Source organism: Cyphellophora europaea (genome assembly GCF_000365145.1).
Source record: "Cyphellophora europaea CBS 101466 unplaced genomic scaffold supercont1.16, whole genome shotgun sequence".
NCBI classification, from domain to species: domain Eukaryota; kingdom Fungi; phylum Ascomycota; class Eurotiomycetes; order Chaetothyriales; family Cyphellophoraceae; genus Cyphellophora; species Cyphellophora europaea.
In genome coordinates this window covers 158780-177933 of record NW_008481804.1, presented here as the reverse complement: position 1 = coordinate 177933, position 19154 = coordinate 158780, and the positions used below count along the sequence as shown (strand labels likewise).

The 19154-nt window shown below is 54.6% G+C and overlaps 5 protein-coding genes across 5 annotated transcripts; 3 read left to right on the top strand and 2 right to left on the bottom strand.

Moving 5' to 3' along the window:
- Positions 1-268: 268 nt before the first annotated feature.
- Positions 269-2557, top strand: HMPREF1541_11022 (uncharacterized protein; the record flags this gene model as incomplete). The annotated part of the gene is made up of 3 exons (XM_008715691.1): positions 269-385; positions 439-563; positions 1162-2557. The coding sequence occupies 3 exons, from the start codon at positions 269-271 to the stop codon at positions 2555-2557; spliced, it is 1638 nt and encodes a 545-aa protein (XP_008713913.1).
- A 1578-nt stretch (positions 2558-4135) lies between these two features.
- HMPREF1541_11021 (uncharacterized protein) lies at positions 4136-5102 on the bottom strand (the record flags this gene model as incomplete). Its single annotated transcript, XM_008715690.1, has 2 exons — positions 4136-4760; positions 4966-5102. 2 exons carry the CDS (start codon positions 5100-5102, stop codon positions 4136-4138), a joined length of 762 nt encoding a protein of 253 aa, XP_008713912.1.
- Positions 5103-14409: 9307 nt separating this feature from the next.
- On the bottom strand, positions 14410-15229 carry HMPREF1541_11020 (uncharacterized protein; the record flags this gene model as incomplete). The annotated part of the gene is made up of 2 exons (XM_008715689.1): position 14410; positions 14463-15229. Coding segments are annotated over 2 exons (768 nt in total).
- A 615-nt stretch (positions 15230-15844) lies between these two features.
- HMPREF1541_11019 (uncharacterized protein) lies at positions 15845-17170 on the top strand (the record flags this gene model as incomplete). The annotated part of the gene is made up of 1 exon (XM_008715688.1): positions 15845-17170. One exon carries the CDS (start codon positions 15845-15847, stop codon positions 17168-17170), a length of 1326 nt encoding a protein of 441 aa, XP_008713910.1.
- Positions 17171-18173: 1003 nt separating this feature from the next.
- HMPREF1541_11018 (uncharacterized protein) lies at positions 18174-19112 on the top strand (the record flags this gene model as incomplete). The annotated part of the gene is made up of 1 exon (XM_008715687.1): positions 18174-19112. The coding sequence occupies one exon, from the start codon at positions 18174-18176 to the stop codon at positions 19110-19112; it is 939 nt and encodes a 312-aa protein (XP_008713909.1).
- Between the last annotated feature and the right edge of the window lie 42 nt (positions 19113-19154).

The window sequence follows — 19154 nt, the reverse complement described above, 5'->3', positions numbered from 1 at the left end:
TGTTAGATGGACCATCTTGTAGGTGTACAAGCGTACAAACTCCTGAGACGTATGCGAGAGAGGAAACGGCAGCAAGGCAGCTCATGGCCTGAGAAAGGCATCCTGGGCTTGGCGTGTTGCCTTTTTTGACATCATCTTGGCGAGCAGCAAAGATTTCCTTCCTAACCAGCAACAACATAAGGACAACGGCTCACTCAAAAGCCATTGAAGTCCAGTGACGCTTCCTCAGCATGCAGCGCTACTTCTTAAGGATTGTCCAATTCATACCATGACCACTGCGCCTCGCGACTCCTCCGGCGTTGACCAAGCCCTCGCGTACGAAGCCACCCACGTGCACGCTGTCTACGAGTCAATTGCCTCGCATTTCAGTTCGACGCGTTACAAGGTTCTGTGATCTCATAACTTCTGACAACTCGGGGCACTTGCTGACCGCAACAGCCATGGCCCGTAGTCGACTCTTTCCTGTGTGGTTTACCGCCTGGCTCCGTCGGCCTTGACGTTGGCTGCGGCAATGGCAAGTACCTGAATGTGAACAAGGATGTCTTCATCATAGGATCTGATCGGTAAGTCCCACAGCTTCAAGTTGCATGAAAAGAGCGGTGCACAGACCGCTGTCGTATGCCCCAATTCCTTGGAACAAGACCCTTGTACGCACACCGCCTTCGCCAAAGCCTCGGACGGCGCCTCATCCCATCGCCAACCTAATATTATGCTCCCTGGAACTTCGCCATGGCGCCCGGTCCGACTCACTTCGTACGACGGTTTTGGCAACCATTTCTCTCCATATGAGAGCAGCACAATTTGGCCCGAGTCATCACCTACTGACCAAGTGCAAACCGACGGCCAAAGGGGCCAAACCCAAACAGGCAACGCCTACTGCCTCGGGGATGACATCGCCGAACTAGAATTCGACGCTAAGTTTGGGCTTTCACGCCGGTTACGCGTCGATCTCCGCCCTACCGCCGTTGCAGGCCCTTGTCGGTGTTCACCAAGCCGGTCAATTGGTCTAGGTGGGCCCGACCGTACCATCGGCCTGCCGCATCATCGTCGTTGACCTCACTGCCGCTTCGATGCTGTGATCGCCGATGCTGCCCAAAATGTGCAACAATGACATTGCAACCTTTACCCCTGCAGATCAGCTAACCTTTCTCCCCCACGCAGATCCTCCAACCTTGTCGACCTCGCTTCGAAACACCAGACTTCACAACCCAACAATGCTATCAGGAACAGCTACCAAGATGTCCTGGTCGCCGATTCACTCAACCTTCCGCATGCCGATCATGTCTTCGACTTCGCAATCTGTATTGCCGTGATCCACCATCTCTCCTCCTTCGAAAGAAGGGTCGCCGCCATCCGGGCCATAGTGGCAACCTTGAAGCAGAACGGCCCGATTCCGTCCAACTCACCAAATGATGCGGAACACATTGGCAGCAGAGGCAAGGGTGTATCAACAGGCGATAGCGACAGTCCAGAGCTTCCGACCTTTGCCCCAACCCTGATCCCGGAGAAAGCAGACCATGTAGAGGCAAAATCAAACGGAAAGCTAGGAACCCGCCCTGTTGGCCTTCCTAGCAGGCATGGTCCTGGCAACCATAACGGTCAACAACATCGCAGCCAAAGTATCTCCGACATTGGAGCAGCCTCAGGCGGCAACGATAACAGTCGTGCTGCAATCCCGGCATTGGATGAACCGAAGTTTTCGGATGACGCAGCCGCAGAACCGAGAAGCAGTTCTCGTGCCGACATAGGGGCTGCGCAGCAGCAGGAGTTTGAGAAGGAGCAGGAACAGGTTTCACGCACGGAGCACGCCACCCACCCGCCTGCCGTGCCTTCGTATGACCGCACCGCGGCCGCAAGCAGGTACAACTCGCGCCACGTGCACAGGCGTGGGCCAGGCCAGGCTCTCCTCTTCGTCTGGGCTCTCGAGCAGCAAGCCTCGCGCCGCGGGTGGAAGGCCGGTGACGCGCAGGACGTGCTGGTCCCGTGGGTGCTGAAGGACAAGGACGGGGCTTCGAGAAAGGAGCCGGCAGGCAGTAACAGCAACAGCAGGAAAGGCAAAAGCAAAGGCAAAAGCAAAGTTACACGTACGAGGTCGAACTTGCAGAAACCCCAAGCAAAGCACGACGGCTATGGTGAGAGTATACCGCCAAAGCCAACGACAGGGACAGAGTCAGAGTCAAATTTGACTTTGACTTCCCACACAGACTCAAACTCAACACTCGCGCATACGCAGGGACGAGGTGGTCAGCAGGGATGCGACGCCGGCAGTGATTTTGACGGTGCTGCTAGCGGTAGTGCTGCTGATGCTGCTGCTGCTGAGGACACAGACGCGACCTACACCGACAGAGTCTTCGAATCCCCCACCAACAATCAGCATAATCAGCACCAGCAGGAAAAGCAGGAAAGTCAGCAGGTCTTCAACCGCTACTACCACCTCTATAGCCAGGGCGAGCTGGAGCGCGAGTGTGTCGCCGCGGGGGCGCAAGTGGTGCACAGCGGCTATGATCGGGATAATTGGTGGGTTGTTGTTGAACCTGGACCTGTCTCGACTGCTTGATCTGAATTTGATTTGAAGCTGGAGTTGGGCCTGGAGTTGAAGCTGAGGCTGGAGCTGGAGCTGCTTGATTCAAAACCTGACTTGACTTTGCTGGATTTGGAGAGGTGCGTGGAATGTGTTTAGACACATGTATATTCCCACGTGTAGTGTAGAGAGGCATCAGACTGGAGTCCAACAAGTCAACAACCCAATAGATTTGACGCTCTCGCAGCGCAGGTCGCAAAACACTCATCAATTCAATCAATACCCTGGATGCTCTGTTCTGTTCTATTCTGCTCTCAGCAAATTACCAATTTCTACTCCTCCCATCGAAAAACAAAGGTGAAAGTAGCGAGCCAACCCGGCTCCCCCCCTCTCCTTTTCTCCTTTTTCCCCCACTTCCCCCACACAAATGCCCAATAGGATCGATAAAACGCTGACGATACATCCACGTTCACAGCGCGCACGCGCACTGGGTTTCAATCTCTATCACAGTTCCACCTCACCTCATCTCGTCTCATCTCAACCCATCCCGTCGCATCGCGATCTATGTATAGTTCCAACAGACTTGAAAAGAGCAAGAAAGTTCCAAGTCTAGAAGTTCATACAATGCAAAATGCGAAATGCGAAATGCAGTATCTGGCTAAAAGCAGCTATAGCAAAAAGAGAAAGTGTCGCTCAGATATACCTCCCCCCGTGCCCCATCCCGCAGTCCATGCCATGATGCTAATAAAAGTGGCGGTAATAATAATAATAATGATAATAATAATACTGCGTTGCGTTGCGTTGCGTCTTGCGTTGCGTTTCCATAGCATTGCCTTGCGATCGCGTTGCAAATCCGTTCATCCTATCTCTCAATCTCAATTGCATGCATCCATTCATCCGCTTGCCGATCATGCTCTCTTGCACCTTATGTAGATGCTCTGATGAGCTGATCAGAGAGCCGCCACTCATCTACCCGCGCTCATCTTATCTCCACACGTTCACCTCCACCTCCACTTCCCCGAGATCGATAACGTCAAATAGCAGTTGGAAAAAAGGCAAAAAGGCAAAAAGGCAAAAATAAAATCAAAAAGCCGAACGATGATGATGATGGTGGTGATAATGCATTCTTCTCTTTCGTGACGGTCGTGCGGGGGGCTCCCAAGGTCCCTTCTGGTGGTAGTGTACAAGGGGAGTGTTTATTTGTTTGTGTGTTTGTTGGTTTTGGGGTTTCTTCTAGTTGCGTTGCCGAAGAGGGATGGTGATGTGGCCACGATGAGGCGGCCCCGGGTATTAATGTGCTTGTGTACGTGCGTGTATGTATATGTGTCTTTCTCTCTCGTAAGTGTCTGATCGATTTCGTGGTTGCTTTGATGATGCTGGTGGTGTCGTCTTTACCCTCGAACGATCCGGCGTGCGTGGTGAGATGGAAAAAGGTGAGTGGTTGAGTGAGTGTTGTGGCGATGGAATATGTATTAGGGAGCTTGCGCGGTGGGTGCAACAGCAAAAGGGATATCTTTAACGACAAGGGGTATTTGCGTAGGAGATTCGTGTAATGGGTGCGTCAGTGCACCGAATGTCGGCCGTGTCTCTTCATGGGAAACGTTGTCTCAAATACTAATACCGTCGCCCATTCATATCTCGCGTGGGTGCACTGGTCGGGAAGTAGCTGCTCGACGACGGCGCGGGGAGCTGGCCCGCGGGTGGTGTGCCGGGACGGTGGGCCATGCTGCCTGGTGGAGGGAGGTGGTCGAATGCTGTACCAGTGGAGAGCCCCCCGGGCGGGAGGCTTCGGCGGCTAGGGTACTCTGAATATGGGGAGCCGACGCTGCTCGGAGCTGTGGGAGTCGCAGCGTGGGCGGCGTGGCCAATGGGTGGCGCGAAGGCTGGGAGACCGGCTGTCAGCTCTGCCAGGGAGGGCAGCTGTGGCGGTTGTCCGGTCTGGGAGAGGGAGCTAGGGCCTGAATTTCGACGGTGGTGTGGCATTGGAGCCGAGGAAATCATGGACGGAGGAAGCTGCTGGATATTGGGGTTGTAATGCCGAGGGCCCATGTTCATTGACGCGTGATTCACAGGCGGCTGAGAGGAGCCAACATTGTTGTTGGTGTTGGCAAGGGCAAAGGGAGTCACGCCAGCTCGTCGAGCCATCTCATGCTCGCCCATCTGCCAGTGCATGGCCTCGGCGGCGCGCCACGGGATGGCCATCTCCTCGGCTATGCGGGACCACATGTCATTCTTGAATCTGTGAGACACAAATCAGTCTTTTTCGGTTCGGAACACGGGCTGCAAAACGTGGTGCGGCTGTGAGAGGTTGGACACAGATTGAGATCGTGTGTCACGGAATGAGAGACATGGTGTCACACAACGATGGTAGCACGTGGGTTCTTGAAACCTCATCCGTCACGCCACGCGGGATGAGAAAGAACCAAAGGCAGAGAAACACTTACCGTTCGTACAGACGGGCCAACTTGTTCTTGCGGTCCTCATCCCACTCACTTCGCCGCTCCAGGTAGTTCTGATAATGTAGTCGGCAGGAGATGGCACTTCGACCGGGCAAATGCTTGGAAATGTCCTCCCATTTCATACCCTCCCCGCGCAACTGGATGATCTTTGTGTCTTCGTCGGGAGACCATTTCGACTGCTTTTTTGCCGGTGAAGTCGAAGGCAAGTCTGCAGTAGAGGCCGTCCGCTTGAGTGATTGAGGCTGTGGGCGTAGCGTGGAAGGAGACGGGCTGGTTCTCGAAGACGGTGCAGGAGCAGCGTGGGGGTTGGAGTGGGGGTAGACACCGCTCGCAACCGAAGTAGCTATGGTTGAAGGTAACGAGGGGACGGAGGCGGTAGATTTGGCGGCTGGAGAGGCGGATAAGGAACGAGCCCTCTCGTCCTCGCCGTCGCCAGGCCGGGCGTCCTTGGGCTTGAGGAGGAGTGAGATATCCACGTTTGTCGATTGATGGGTTTTGGACGAGTTATTAGGAGGGAAGTAGGGTCGGTCGAGGTGAAGAGGGGAAGGGAAATGTGCGAGGACTTGAGTGGCGGCCAGTTTGAAGGTGTTGATGGGTGGTACGCTTGAATTGACAAGCGACCACAGGAATGGGGGTGGGAGATGTAAGAATCAAGAGTGAAGCAAGTAGGCTGAGCGGAAGCACTAAGTACCCAGGACTAGTGATGGCGTCAGTGGGTAAGGTATGGGGAATTTGAGATATTAGCTTGGTTCGGTACGAAGATGTAGGGAGTGTGTGAAGCGAGATTCTTCTCCTAAGAAGCGAGGAAACGGGTTTGTATACGAATCTGAAGCAAGGCACGATTCACGACTGAGGTTGAGGGAACAAGGACAACTAGCGGGTCCCTGTACCAAGAGATGCGGTCAAAGGGTCAGGGAGGCATGAGCAAGGAAATGTGGAGCTGGACCGAAGGTTAGCCCTGCTGTTTAGATGGGGCCGGGTCAGGTGTAGCGGAGGACCGCAGGCTGTGCACGACGAGACTAGGTTGCTGGATGAGATGAGGTGGCCAGACAAAGTGCGGAACTCTCCAAGCATCTTGGGCTTGAAACATACGGGAATCCGTTCGCGTCGGCCCAAAACGAGCGGTTGGATGCAGTAGCGCCCAGGATGACCAGTGAGATGCGTAGGCACAATTGGGGCGGAGGGCGACAGAGCAGAGAGGATGGCCAAGGCAGACCAAACAATAGGCATGTCATGCAGTGGCGGGTGGGCCGCTGGATCAGTACGGAGTAGCTGTGTGGTTGTGATGCTGATTATTCCTCGTATTAGACAAGACATGATCACTGGGAGGGACTCCCCTGCGTAGACGGGAACAAACAGTAGTGGCAGTTAGGTTGAAGCAAAAGGTGGACTCCGACTAGGCTCTAGCATCCCCCGAGGCTCCGGTGTCGAGGTTAGCCGGGGTGTGAGGAGCTCCTTTGGTCAGGAAGATGGGTCATCCTGGAACGTACTAATGGATTGCGTCAAATAGACCAAGACCAGGGGAGTCTTTTGGGAAGTGACTAGCTTTTGTCGGGGGTTTCTTGGAAGATACTCCAAGAGCCCAATGGAGCTTTCCCAAAGTAGACGAGACACGGTTCGTTGGGTTGGAGAAAGAGTTCATCGGGAGGGACAGCCAACTCTAATGGTTGCGAGGCCGAGCGAAGTATTCCGCGGTGGCCGCACGAGCTGTGTCTTTGTGAGTCCGTAAGACAGCGCTGCCGTCATCCTTGTCCTCTTTTGCATTTGCATTTGAGCAAGCCACAAGCCGTCATACATAAGTCTCTGTTGCCGCGGGTACTGCGCAGATACCCCAAGGAAGGCCAGTAGAAGATTCCATGTCTCAAGCCCTGGTCAGTTTGGCACTGCCCATCCTTGCCTCACTGTCAAGCAGTGACCCAATGGGCCCCACCCCAACCAGATTGGCAGTACGTCGTTATTTGGGAGGCCAGCCTGATGTGCAGCACACTCGGTGGCAGCCATGGTGCGTTTGCCGGTGAACATGGCACAAGTCCGGCAGTAGTAAGGCTAAAAGTTGGCCATCAGACTTCCGGGAGCAGCCTGCCAGAAAGGGGGGCCCCCCTAGACTGCTGGGCGTAGGGGGATCGACCCTATTCAGTAGGGCATTGAACTTTGATTCTGTAAGTGTGACCGGCCGCAACATGCGCCGTTGCAGGCCATCCACAGTGTCTCGTTGGGTCATATCGCGCAAGTCCGGGCTGGGTGTATGTGTGTGCTGGCCTTTCCTCGGGCCAGCATTGCAGACGGCAGCAGTTTCGGTGTGCTGGCCTGCATGGTGTTTGGTTCGTGGTTGTTCACCGCTTCCCATCGTCCAAGACACGTACGCATCATAAGCGAGTCAGGTTCGTCACGCGGACGGTCGACTATGTGGCGCATGCCGCGGAGGATGCCCATCATGGAGACGGTGGGCCGGGTCGCACGAGGAAACGATGGTTTGGCAGCCCAAACTAGCGAGGCGAGATGACTTGCTCCAGAGGCTGCTCTTCAGGCACGAACAGCGCATAAGCTGGCAAGGAACTGCGGATCGCCAGACCAAAGACAACTCATCACATCACAACCATCGATCAATGGCAGACAATCAATGCATTGTCTTTGCGAATGGCGGTGTCTACACCGACATTGTTCACTGTTTGTTGTCTTGGTGGTGCCTGGCACTTTGGTCCGTTTCTCCAAACCAGGTGATCGGCTCAGCCGGGCTTCTCTCGCCAATTCTCGTGTTAGCCCTTCTGACCTCATCGTCGTTGTCTTGGGGAGCAATTTCACTTGGTCGCTGGTGCTGGGTTTTCCCGGCGCTCGCCTTTTCGTTTCAGCATGCTAGGCATCGGATTCGCGCAGCCGAAATCAAGCCACCGCCTAGTGACACCACAGAAACTCCTCCCACCCCCTGCTAATAGCTATCAGATGCTGCATGGAACCTTCCAAAGCGCTTCCATGGACGCCGTCATGGTCCCCCGGTGACACCATGCACGTAACAGACCTCTGCCAATCTCGTTATTCTTAACAGGCCGGTCTCCCCGCTGACCAGTCAGATGCCATTCCAGGGGTAATTTCAAGACTGAAATTGCCCGATCCTCGCCCAGCTGTGGTTGCTCGCGTGGGGCCCGGAGGCGTTCGAGAAACGAGCTGTCACTCGCGCACTACTTTGCCTGCCAGGATCGCAGAAGCCCTTCCATCCTTCGAGAAGACACAAGATGAACCCGCACTGCTTTCTCTATGCTACTACGAGGCAAGCGTCGGTGCGACATCAGATAGTCGTGCTCGTCATCTCCTGTCACTTTCCTGGGACGAGCTTGCGCTTTTAGACTGGAGTAGGCCACCCCCTACTGTGCAACGGCTCATGACACTCGCCCTCCTTCAGGAGTGATATTATTCGAGACTCCCTATTCTGTTACAACCAAGTCCCTCGTGCAAACTCAATTATGAACTCGGTCCACTCGCCCTACAGTGCAGCCATCGCGCGCACCTACCTCCAATGCTCGTCCACCGTTACCCACTTTAGCTAGAGGGAGCCACTAACTCGTCACTGGAGCCCAACTTAGGACATGTCAAAGCCACGCGACGAAGTTATTTGCAGCAGTGCTTCCAGCAATTTAGACCCAGCGAACTCGATAACCTCGCATCTATTTCCGAGGAACCTTCTTTTTGGGCACCAGATAAGCCTACGTCGAGCCTCATTCACTAGAAGATTCTTGAAGTTGTTCCAATCACTTTACGGAGCCTGTAACAAACATGGCAACGAAGCAAGCTTCCCATCCCCACGACTGGAAGCACACAACAAGTATAAGCGAGAAAACAATCTTCTGACACGGAGATGGACGAGTTGTACAGTACTTTGACCTTGAGCATTATCAATCTTTATCTCGGCCAGGCCATCGGAGAACACACCCGATCAGAACAAGTTTACGCCAGCTCGCTTGCCAAAACGCCTCTCGGCAAGCGGCAACGAACAAGCAGACCAGATAGCAGCAGCAGCCGAAGCAGCATCACCATGATCCACAGTTTCTTTCTTATTCTCCGAAGTAAGTATCTAATCCGTTCCAATATACGGACATATGCAACGAGGGGCAGGGTTATAGAGCCACTGCAGGATGCGTGCATACTTCCCCCGCTTCTCGTGTCCGCTAGCTGCAGTCCATCTTCCAACCACGCGCATGAGGAAGAGCAGAACAATGGTACGGAGTAGTGATTGCGTGCGATATGCGCCAACACCGATACATATTCTCCGGTTAGCCGCATGACCACGATATGAGCCTGCAAGATTCATGGAGTAGCTGCAGCTATGCGATGCAGGGAGCCCGGATGCCGCACCCGAGTGGCGGGCTACTGTATGTACTTGTTTCTCCGTGGGGCTGGCGGGTCTGTCTCGGCGGCTGGGCAGGAGTTGAGATCTATGCAAAGTAATGGCTCTCCCAGGTGAGGAACCGGTGGATGATTGCCCATGGGGGGGCATGATTGACAACCAGCGGCGGAACCGTACTTACTACGTCAACGAATGGCCTTGTGTACGCAAATACAGACCAAACTGGTGATGCTCTCGACGAGGCAGCAGAACACATGGCGATAATGAAACCGTTGAGATAGGTTCAGGCATTCCAAAACCGACATAAGAGATACGGTAGCAAACACGTGGCGTTACCGATGGGGAGGCAACTCCGTCCAACGACGTCTGAGTCGACGCCACCACTGCCCCGAACCACGTCTACCCCTGGTGCACTTCGTACGCGGATGACGACTTCAGGTCGCCTCGAAACGCATCACCACTAGTCGCCAGAGTAGAGGACGAAGACCGCATTCGTCGCTGCAGCAGCCACCTGCAGATAATCCGGCTAGCAGGAGAATACTGTAGTCCATCTCGCGAATACTAACCACGACCGTCACCAGCATCGACCCAGCACCCGTGGGGGCTCCTCAATCTCAGCAACCAACAAGAAGCTGGCAATGGTCTACATCTCCCCCCGTCCCTGTCACTCTATTGCGGTGAATCAGACTCCTCATCCGGTCAACCTTATTGGTTAGTATTGCACCAGCACCAGCACCAATAGCCAAACCTGCCCTTGACTTGACAACTCGCTCATCTCGTGCAAGGCTCGGAAACTGCTTGCTTGCTTGAACTCGAAGTCCTCTGCACCCACCGATGCCCTGTCCTTGGTTTTTTCCCCTCGGACCAAAGTCAAGTCTGCACCAGCAAGAAGATGCTCATTCCAGGGCAGTGTCAATGATGCATCACACCACCACCAACACACTGCGTCTGGCTTGTACGTAATCCGTGACAGCGACAAGCCGCGAGATCCGGCGCTGAAGCGAAGAATACCCAAGACCAGAGAGTGCTGCGCGTCATTCAAGCCAAGCACAAGCAATGCTAAAACTTGTAAGAAAGGGTGTTTCAGGATAGACGTGCAGCACGCCGGCGCAGGTGAGTGGAATGCCATGCAAAGAAGTGATGGTTTGGCTTGTGAGGGGCAAGCCCCCAGCAACCCGGCCGGGCACTTTTCGGCCTCACTCGGGCTGCTTCGCTGGGCGTGCTACGCCTGGTAGTCATGCTTGGTGCTGCCCCTGGTGCTGCTCTGGTGCTCTGCTCTGCTGGAGCTGCGCTTATAGAGTTCTGATGGAGTTTTGATAGAGTTCTGGACGGTGAGTGTCGCTTCGAGCCCTTCAACTTCGGCAGGCATTCACGGCACGAAACCTGAAACACGGACATGAGTAGCCGGCTTGCTTCGCTAAGTGAGTTCATACAGAACGACTGAGGAGAGTTTGGAGCTGTTACGTTTTGTAGAGCATGCTCTCCACTAGGAGTACTTTGTTAGGAAATACTCGTCGTTGTTGTGATCTACACGGTATATCGTCTTCTCAGTCGGATCCTTTCTACACACCATCCCTCGGATCCGATCCTTTCGGGTCATAAGTTAGAAGAGTACTGGCACCAATCTTCCACCACTTTCTCCTGAATACTACACCGTCATCTATGTAGCATTTGAAGTAGAATGACGCCGGCCACTAGCTACTAACACCAGCAACGGAGTGCCAGACCGCGCCTGGACCGCGGAGGATAGGGCCTGCATACCATGGCGTATTCTACACTCCGTACCTTGCATGATAGTGCCGTTCTCGGTCCGGCCGCCCGACTCGACACGTCGCCATCCATCTCGCATTCACCACTAACCCCTCCACGCCATCACCACCATCCTCCGACCACAGGTGCACGATCCTGACGTCCACCCTCACCATCAGCCTATCTATCCCGCAACAAGTCGACACCCCCACAGCGACGCACTGTTCTCACTGTCTCACCATGTCCTCCGCATGTACTCCGCAGGCGAAAGACTCGCCACGAAAAGCCAGGGCTGCCAGGGCAAGGCAAGCGAAGGCGAGCGAGGCGAGGTGCAAGCGAGCCGTGCCGCGCCCGGGCCCCCCCGCCTTTCACCGACCAGGCTCTGCTAGATCATTTAACCTGGTAGTCCGCCGTCGCCACGCCCGCTGTCCGGGGCATAATTATCCTGCCGTGTCGTGCGTTGCCGTGCGTTGCCGTGCATTATCGACTGGTCCCGTGATGTACAGTATCGCGTTCCGTATTCCCTGCTCCGTACTCCGTACCCCGGACTCTATACAGAGGTACAGTAGCGCACGACTATCTACTACTTCACAGCCCAGTAGTGAGGACCTTAACAAGCCGCCTCTGGGCTGCAGCCGTACTGTGTAGGTGTTGCTGCCTGCAACGGTCTACGCCAGGGAGCCGACAAGAAAACTATATGCATCTACAGTACAGTACGTCACGGATGCGACGCATGCGCGTGCGTCTATTGCTGTTGTTGGTTCGAGATGAGATGTTGGAACAGTATAAACAAACAAGCAGGCAGCTACACAGGCAGGTTCGGGAGTTAGTGCGCGCGGGCATGGAGTGGCCCTCCCTGCCTGCAACCCATGGGTTATGTCAACATGTGCTGAAGTGTGCCGTGGCAATGCCATAAGCACTCAAACCAGTTTTTATTACAATTGGGAAACACCAGCCCAGCTACTTGATAAACCCAATATTGACAGATGACAGACAATGCAAAAGAGCTACAGAGTACAGAGTATACAGTACAGCACTCTCATCACACTTTTAGTGTTCAGTGTTCAGTGTTCAGTGTTCAATATTCAATATTCCAGCCCGCACGAACCATAAACCATGAAACCCCAGTCCAGACGGGACGGGGAGACGGGGGAGGCGGCACGGGCACGAGCAACAAAGGGGACGGCAGAGGATGGACAAGGGGGGACGGTAGGCGGGCGGCAGATGGGCGGTTAGGTGATCGACCGTTCATGACTGACGTTCACAATTGACGTTTCTTGCTTTCTTCAAGGCGGGCGGCGCGGGCGGGGAAGCACGGAGTAATTGGAGTTTGACGGGAGGCCCGGCCGGGCTATGTCCATACTACCCCGTAGCCATACATACCCCTTCCCATACCCCTGTGACAGGCAGGCCAGCCGGCCGGGGGTGTCCTGCGCAGCTGTGTAAGAGTGGAAAAGAGAGTTCCGAACTATTGGGACTTTGTGCGTTTGTGAGCTGCTGGCCACGGTTTTCTGGGCGTGCAGTGTAAGGGCAAGGGTCGGGGTGGGAGAGTTGGTATGTCATGGATGGGGCGAGGCGGTTAGCGGTGAGCTGAGGAAGTGTCCGGCTGGGCCCGGCTGGGGCAGTGGTTTGCATTGGTAACTCGTAGGGCACTGGCAAGGAGATGGAGGAAGTCGTCAGGGCTGCTGAGTTGAGTCTAAGCGCAGTCGTGTGGGCAAGCAGGCGGTTGGTCAGTTGGCTCGTGTAGCTAAGATACAGGCACTGTATAGTTGCTCGCGTGGAGTATACCCATGAAAGCATTGTATGTGACGATGCTCTACTCCGTACTCTGTAGGCGAGGTGTTGGGGTACCTGGCCACTATTGACTAGTACAATTACTACATCCATGCAATAGTGGCTCTTCGTCCGGGGAGCGCGTTATTTGCCCTGGGTTGGACGACGTACGGGAAAGCGCCACTTGCTGCTCCGTACCTATGTCGCAGAATTTGCATATTCCGTCAACAACCGGAGTGATACTGATACTTGATGATGAGCATGATGCACGATGCATGTTGCAGGGGGCATTAGTCCCTCGTTGTCAGTCACTTGCTAGGTTGTCTGCACTGCCCACGCGACGATTTAACAGTCTGTGAAACAAGCTAGAGTTACGTTTCAGCTGTCACTTTTTCTTGACGGCGCTATGCAAGGTACTTGATGTCGTATTGCGTGCTCGGGGTACGTAGCCGGCGAAGTTGGAGAACTTCTTGCCGTTGCCGTTGACTTGCTGGTGATCGAAGCGAGTGTTGCGCTGTCTTCCTGCACCGGCATGCATTCTGAGGGACAAAGTACGTCATGGGCAGTGACGCTGACGAGTCTGCTGTTACCACAGCCACTTATCCTGTCCTGCCTTGCCGACGGCCTCATCAGCTGTCGAGGCACGGTCATAGGCTCATTCTAGGTGCCAACATCGTCCATGGCGCTGGGCACGGCGGCACAGCGGCGCAGTGCGACCGGCAGGTGCGCAGAGAGTGCTGAACCTGCACTGGTCATACTTTCTGCTCACCGCCCCGTGCCTCTGCCGCCCGGCTAGCAGAGCCTCCGATGCAAGTTCTGTAACTGTGAAGGGACGTGGGTTTTCGGTCTCAGTCATGCCAGTGCCTAACTGTTGCGCCGTGCTGGGTTCCCTCTTGGATTATGCAGATGCTGATGTGAGTTTGGAGCCGCACAGGGAACACGCCTCGAGTACAACGGTTTGCCAGGGTCTTTTGTGAGGAGAGTGGAGAGCGCGGAGTGGAGATGTCTTCCTTCCAAGTGCTTCATGGCAGTCATCCGACTAGTTTCACAGCAAATGTGAAGTAGCTGGACGAACGCAGGCCCACGACGGAAATTCCGGGAAGTTACGAGGCCCGTGCCGGGGCTCAGTAGCATGCAGAGTGGTGAAGGTCCACATGCTGAACGACAGTCATCACGCCGGCGAGGCCAGGCGGAGAGTCGGAAACTACCGTGGACAAGTCTTAGATGTGGAGGTACCTGGCTTTAAGGTTCGCAATGGAACGCCGGTTCAGTTGCTATATCGCTGTGTGTGGTCGGTGCTGTACGAGTCAGTATACGCATAATTCTTTCTCTGGCGCGTAGTGAAACATGGTGTGTCGGCATAGTCATGACTGGCAGGAGCAAGAGTAATGCGACAGATGTGATGACTGGAAATTCGTGTTGAATGTCTGACTTGCTCGATACACGACTGTAAAATGGGTAGATGAATGCAGCGGTCGTAATTCGAAGGCAACAAAGCCTCAGTGAAATTTGAGGAACTTCAAGCGTTGATTGGATTCTCTAACTGCACTGAGGGAGATTGCGCGCGGTCTGGAACAATGAATATTGTTGGAAGCTTTGCTGGTGCCTGTGCCTTGTTTACCACGCTGCCTTATCGACGTCCACATTCATTGGCGTGGTTGTTCTGGAGCGAGAGCCTTGGCTTTCACCAGGTACAGTGGATTGACTCAAGTCATGATCTTGCTTTGCTTTCTTCCGTTTGTACCCCTGTCTCCGGGACTGGCTTCCGGCATACTTGGCCGATGGGCCCCATTCACCATCGCTGGAGTGGTCTTGCAAGGAATGGGCCTGTTGCTGTTGCTGGTTGCGAGCAGAGGAATCGTTGTTCTCCTCAGTATCCTTGACAGATCCACCATTACTATCGTTCCCACCATCACCAAACATGTCTTCAGCATGCTGTTTCACATAGTCATCAAAACGACCCTCAGCACGCTCCTTCATTGCTTGCTGGGCCTTGTCCTGCCATGATGGAGTGTAATTGCCTTCTGAGATGTCGGTCTTGAATCTGGCGATAGCTCGTTTCAGGTGCGAGTCGGTGGCAACAAAGCCTGCATCGAGAGGACAGGCATACTTGCCGGTCACCGGAACTTCCACGTAAAGTCGGCGGTCTTTCGGGAGCGTGTCAATGATTCTGCGTTGCTCGTCGCGGCTGTAGCCGTCCCAGCCGGTGATACATGTCAGGAGAAAGGCTTGAACGTCGGCTTTGGCTACGGCGGATGTTCGAGTGAGTATCCTCGAAGGCGCCCAAGATCCTGTAGATTTTGTTGGCTCTGGTGCTTTTCTGGATGATGGGGATGGGTCGCGGTTGACTGGATTGCGATTCCGCTTCGGTCGGTCGGCAGCTGGCATCGTTGTGGCAATATCTCCCTTGCAGCACAGAGTCTCTAAGGTGGCAGTTGCTGCAAAATTGCACAGATTATGTCCAGGTGCACAAGGCAACAGCAGTCAACAGCCTGACGTCATAGCTGCCTTGCGTGAAAGACCAACGACGTTGATATACCGTCTTGTAGAGAATAGACAAACAAAGCATCACATCAGGAAGCCATTCTGTGAAAGATCATGTTCAATGCTCAAGAAAGGTGACGGGTTTCCCAGCCTCCGCATTTCGAGGATTGCTCACTGCTTCTCATACGAAACAGCAACATCCCCTTCAAGACACCTGTCAAACGCTGGGAGTCCTTGAAAAATATGCTACTCGTTCACTCTCCTGTCGCTGGATACGATCGTGATGACTGATGATGGGCACTCTTCGATGAGGAAGTCTTGCTCAGCATGCTCGAGCGTGAGTGCGAATGCCTCGGCTCACCACCAAGCTAGCCAATCAAAGCGCGCCCCTCTACGAACCACTTTATCATGACCCTCGACTGCATCATCCTTCATCTCCCTCTGCTTCTACATGCCCAATCCTATCTGACAGCGACGTCCTCTATCTTCCGTGTCGCCTGGCCGACACAGCGCAGGACAATGGCCGCGTCTTCGCTGCGCAGAGGCGCCCAATCTGCCGCGTCGTCCTTGTCCTCCGCCTCTGCTGAAGTCACACGCGCGGTACTCAACCTCCCTCACACCTATAGCGAATACGTCTCAAGCAACCCATCGTCTGTATCTAGCGTTGAATCCTCCATCCGATCCCTCACATACCTTTTACCTGGTGTACGGTTCCACGACACCGAAATCGCGGCCGAGTCGGTCAACACCTTCGTTCAATTGCTTTCCATTTATCACGATCACCTTCTAAAGAAGCGCGCCGCTTTCGTCGCCTCGTCACCTGCCCTTACCCGCGCATACAAGACCAAACAGCTTCAAGCAAAACCGTCCCTCCATGCAAAATATACCTCGTATTGGTCGACATCATCAACGCTCTACAGCAAGATTGCCACATTTCTTCGAGTGGCTGAGTATGTGCAGCTGCTCTGTGAGATGGTAGCACGTCGACAAGGCGGTGAACGCGGACGTTGGCGTATTGTCGTCATAATTGAGACTTTCAAGGCGACCTGTCGTCTACTGCTCATGCGCTTGACCAACGCTCGTAGCCTCGTTTCGCCGCCAATGCCCGAGCGTCAAGACTTTGCTCCTCCTGAGCCCGAACAGCCCGATGAAGAATTCTCAGAGGATGAGCTGAAGATGGTGGATGAGAACGAACCCTTCAGTTCGAAACATGTCCTTCGCGACAATGGTGTGCCAACTCCACCTCTCTCTGATTCCGGAAAGCTTCCACAAATCTCAGTCAGCGATCCGTTTTCCATGCCACGCACCGGCGTGACCTTGCCAACCCTTCCAGCATCTGATTCAGTCACATCATACCTACTATCTCATGTCTTAACTGCCGATGATGTCAAACCTGCATACCAATTACTACGACAGCTTGCCAACCTTCAGACTCAGGCGGCAGAAGTCCTCTACATCATCCGACCACTGGTATACGCAGTTCTCATGCAGCGCATTGCTCGCACCTATGGCTACGAAGGCACCAAATGGAAGAAAAATTGGACTCCATGGCTGGTAGGCTTTGGCATGGAGTATGTCGCTCGTCAGCTGGCAAAGAGTGGAAGGATAGGTCCCGGCGACGGCTTCTCAAGCGATCTGGAGCGTGAGGAGTCTAAGAAACGAAATGTGGAAATGACCTGGTGGATGATGAGAGGCGCCTTCTACGAGAATGTTACTAGACGTTACGTTCAAGGCGTCAAACATGGTGTCACCAAAGTGCCTATCGTTGGCCCGTTGGTGGCTGGCATAGTCGAAGACTACGATATTTTGTGGGGAGACTACCATTTCGCTACCTCGACGCTTTGAGCTTTTCGAGCAGCGACAGACCAATAAGATTACCCTTCTGCGGAGGCTCTGATCGACTAGAAAGTCGCCCATGGGCTGCTGAGCAGTCTGTTTTACGCGGCGCCGGATCTCTGCATTCCCAAAGAGCCAGTATGGTTTATCTCTCGTTCTCCCGACGCGCGACTCCAGACGACTTATGCGAATCTCGGCAAAGATGTGACCAACATCAACATCAGGCGAGAAAAACTTGCACGGACATTTCGGCTAAAACAGTACTGTCCGACTCGGTCTTTATTTCCGTACGGACTCGCACGTGCAATTCCAGTGCTTCATTTGGGAGAAACTCCTGAGCCGGTAATGTCTTGAGGCGCATGAGAGCACGATTCGTTTAATAGCCTGCGGGGAAGCCCAGAGAGCAAGCCGTATACCCCAGACGGCATTAGCCCAAAATGCCTGAGTGATCTGCCTGTTCGTTCGGTCCAAGGCCCGCCTTTGGCAGCTGGCTTACAGGCGAATCATTCGCTGGCCGTTAGCAAGCGAAGACTGGGATTCATATCGGTCTCACGCTTACGAACGACCGGCTCGTTACAACAAAGTCGATACCACAAATCCCGCCCACGACCTATGTTTACCGTACTTGAACATCATCACGACGGGTGTTGGGTGTTGGGTGTCAGGGTTTGGAATTGTCACACAGCATCTGAAGCTGTCAAGCTGTTGCGAAGAGGGATATTTCCCACGTTTAGGGATCGGCGATCAGGCTGACTGATTACACTATACGCACTAGTATCTTTGCATTAATACCCTAGATGCCGTCGCAGTACATGCCAATTCGAGGTCCTCTACGGCCGTAGATGACGCCCCTCGCCCGGCAGAAGCGCTGCGTAGCGCCTGAAGTCTTGCGATCGTGCTTATATAGTATGCCTTATTCTCAATGGTCTAGGCCGACCTTGAAATACTTGAGCTATTGACTTCCACCGAGCAAACCGCAGCAGACAATCCTTCTGTCAACTTCGTCCCAAACATGGGCTTCAAACTGCTTACGCCTCCTCTCAAAGAGAGACCTCGCGCCCGAGTACGGTCAAGTTCAAAATGGGCAGACTTTCTTGTCGTACTCCGCGGCAACTTCTCCCTCACGACGCTCCTCCTCTTCGGCGCCGTCGCACAGACCCTCATCCTCCTCATCGTCCCCTACTGGTGGGCCCTCATCTTCAGCGCCTCCATCCTCCTCTACCGCGGCGGCCACACCCTCCTCATCACGCTCAAACTGCTCCCCAACCCCTACCTCGCGGGCTCGCACGCCGAATGGGCCAGCGCCCAACTCCCCAACAAAGACGGCGTCTTCTCCTCCACCCCGGCCTCGGAGCAAGTCGCCGTCCTGCACCTGGGCTCCAAATACAATCACCCCTTGGGCATCTTCGCGCCGCACGCCGCCGCCCTCAACGACCACGCCTCCAACATGTACCGCGCCCTCGACGCCGCCTCCAAGGCCCACAGCGGCTACCTCGGCGGCCAGGGCTGGCTGTCCTACGACGACCAGGGCGCCGCCGAGTACACATTCGTCAGCTACTGGCGCAGCATCGACGCCATCCACGCCTTTGCGTACTCGCCCAGCCACCGTGCGGGGTGGGAGTGGTGGAACAGCGTGCCCAAAGACGATATCCGGCATTTGGGCATCAATCATGAGATCTTCCTCGCGAGGCCGGGCGAGTGGGAGACCATCTACCTCAATCATCAGCCGACTATGCTGGCGGGGACGCATAGTTGGGTCAGGGGTGATAAGGAGATGGGCGGCCAGGTGGAGGATAGTTGGGTCACGAATGTGGTCGAGGCCAAGGGCCGGTTGAGGACTAGTGCAGGGAGACTGGGCTGGCAGAAAGAGGCGTTGAGTGAGAAGCATCGCTATGTGCCATTGGCGGCGGCGGGGGAGGCGGATGATGGGAGGGATGTTAGGAGGACGTAAGGTCTGGCATTGCATAGTGGGTGTCGTAGAGACTGTTGCTGG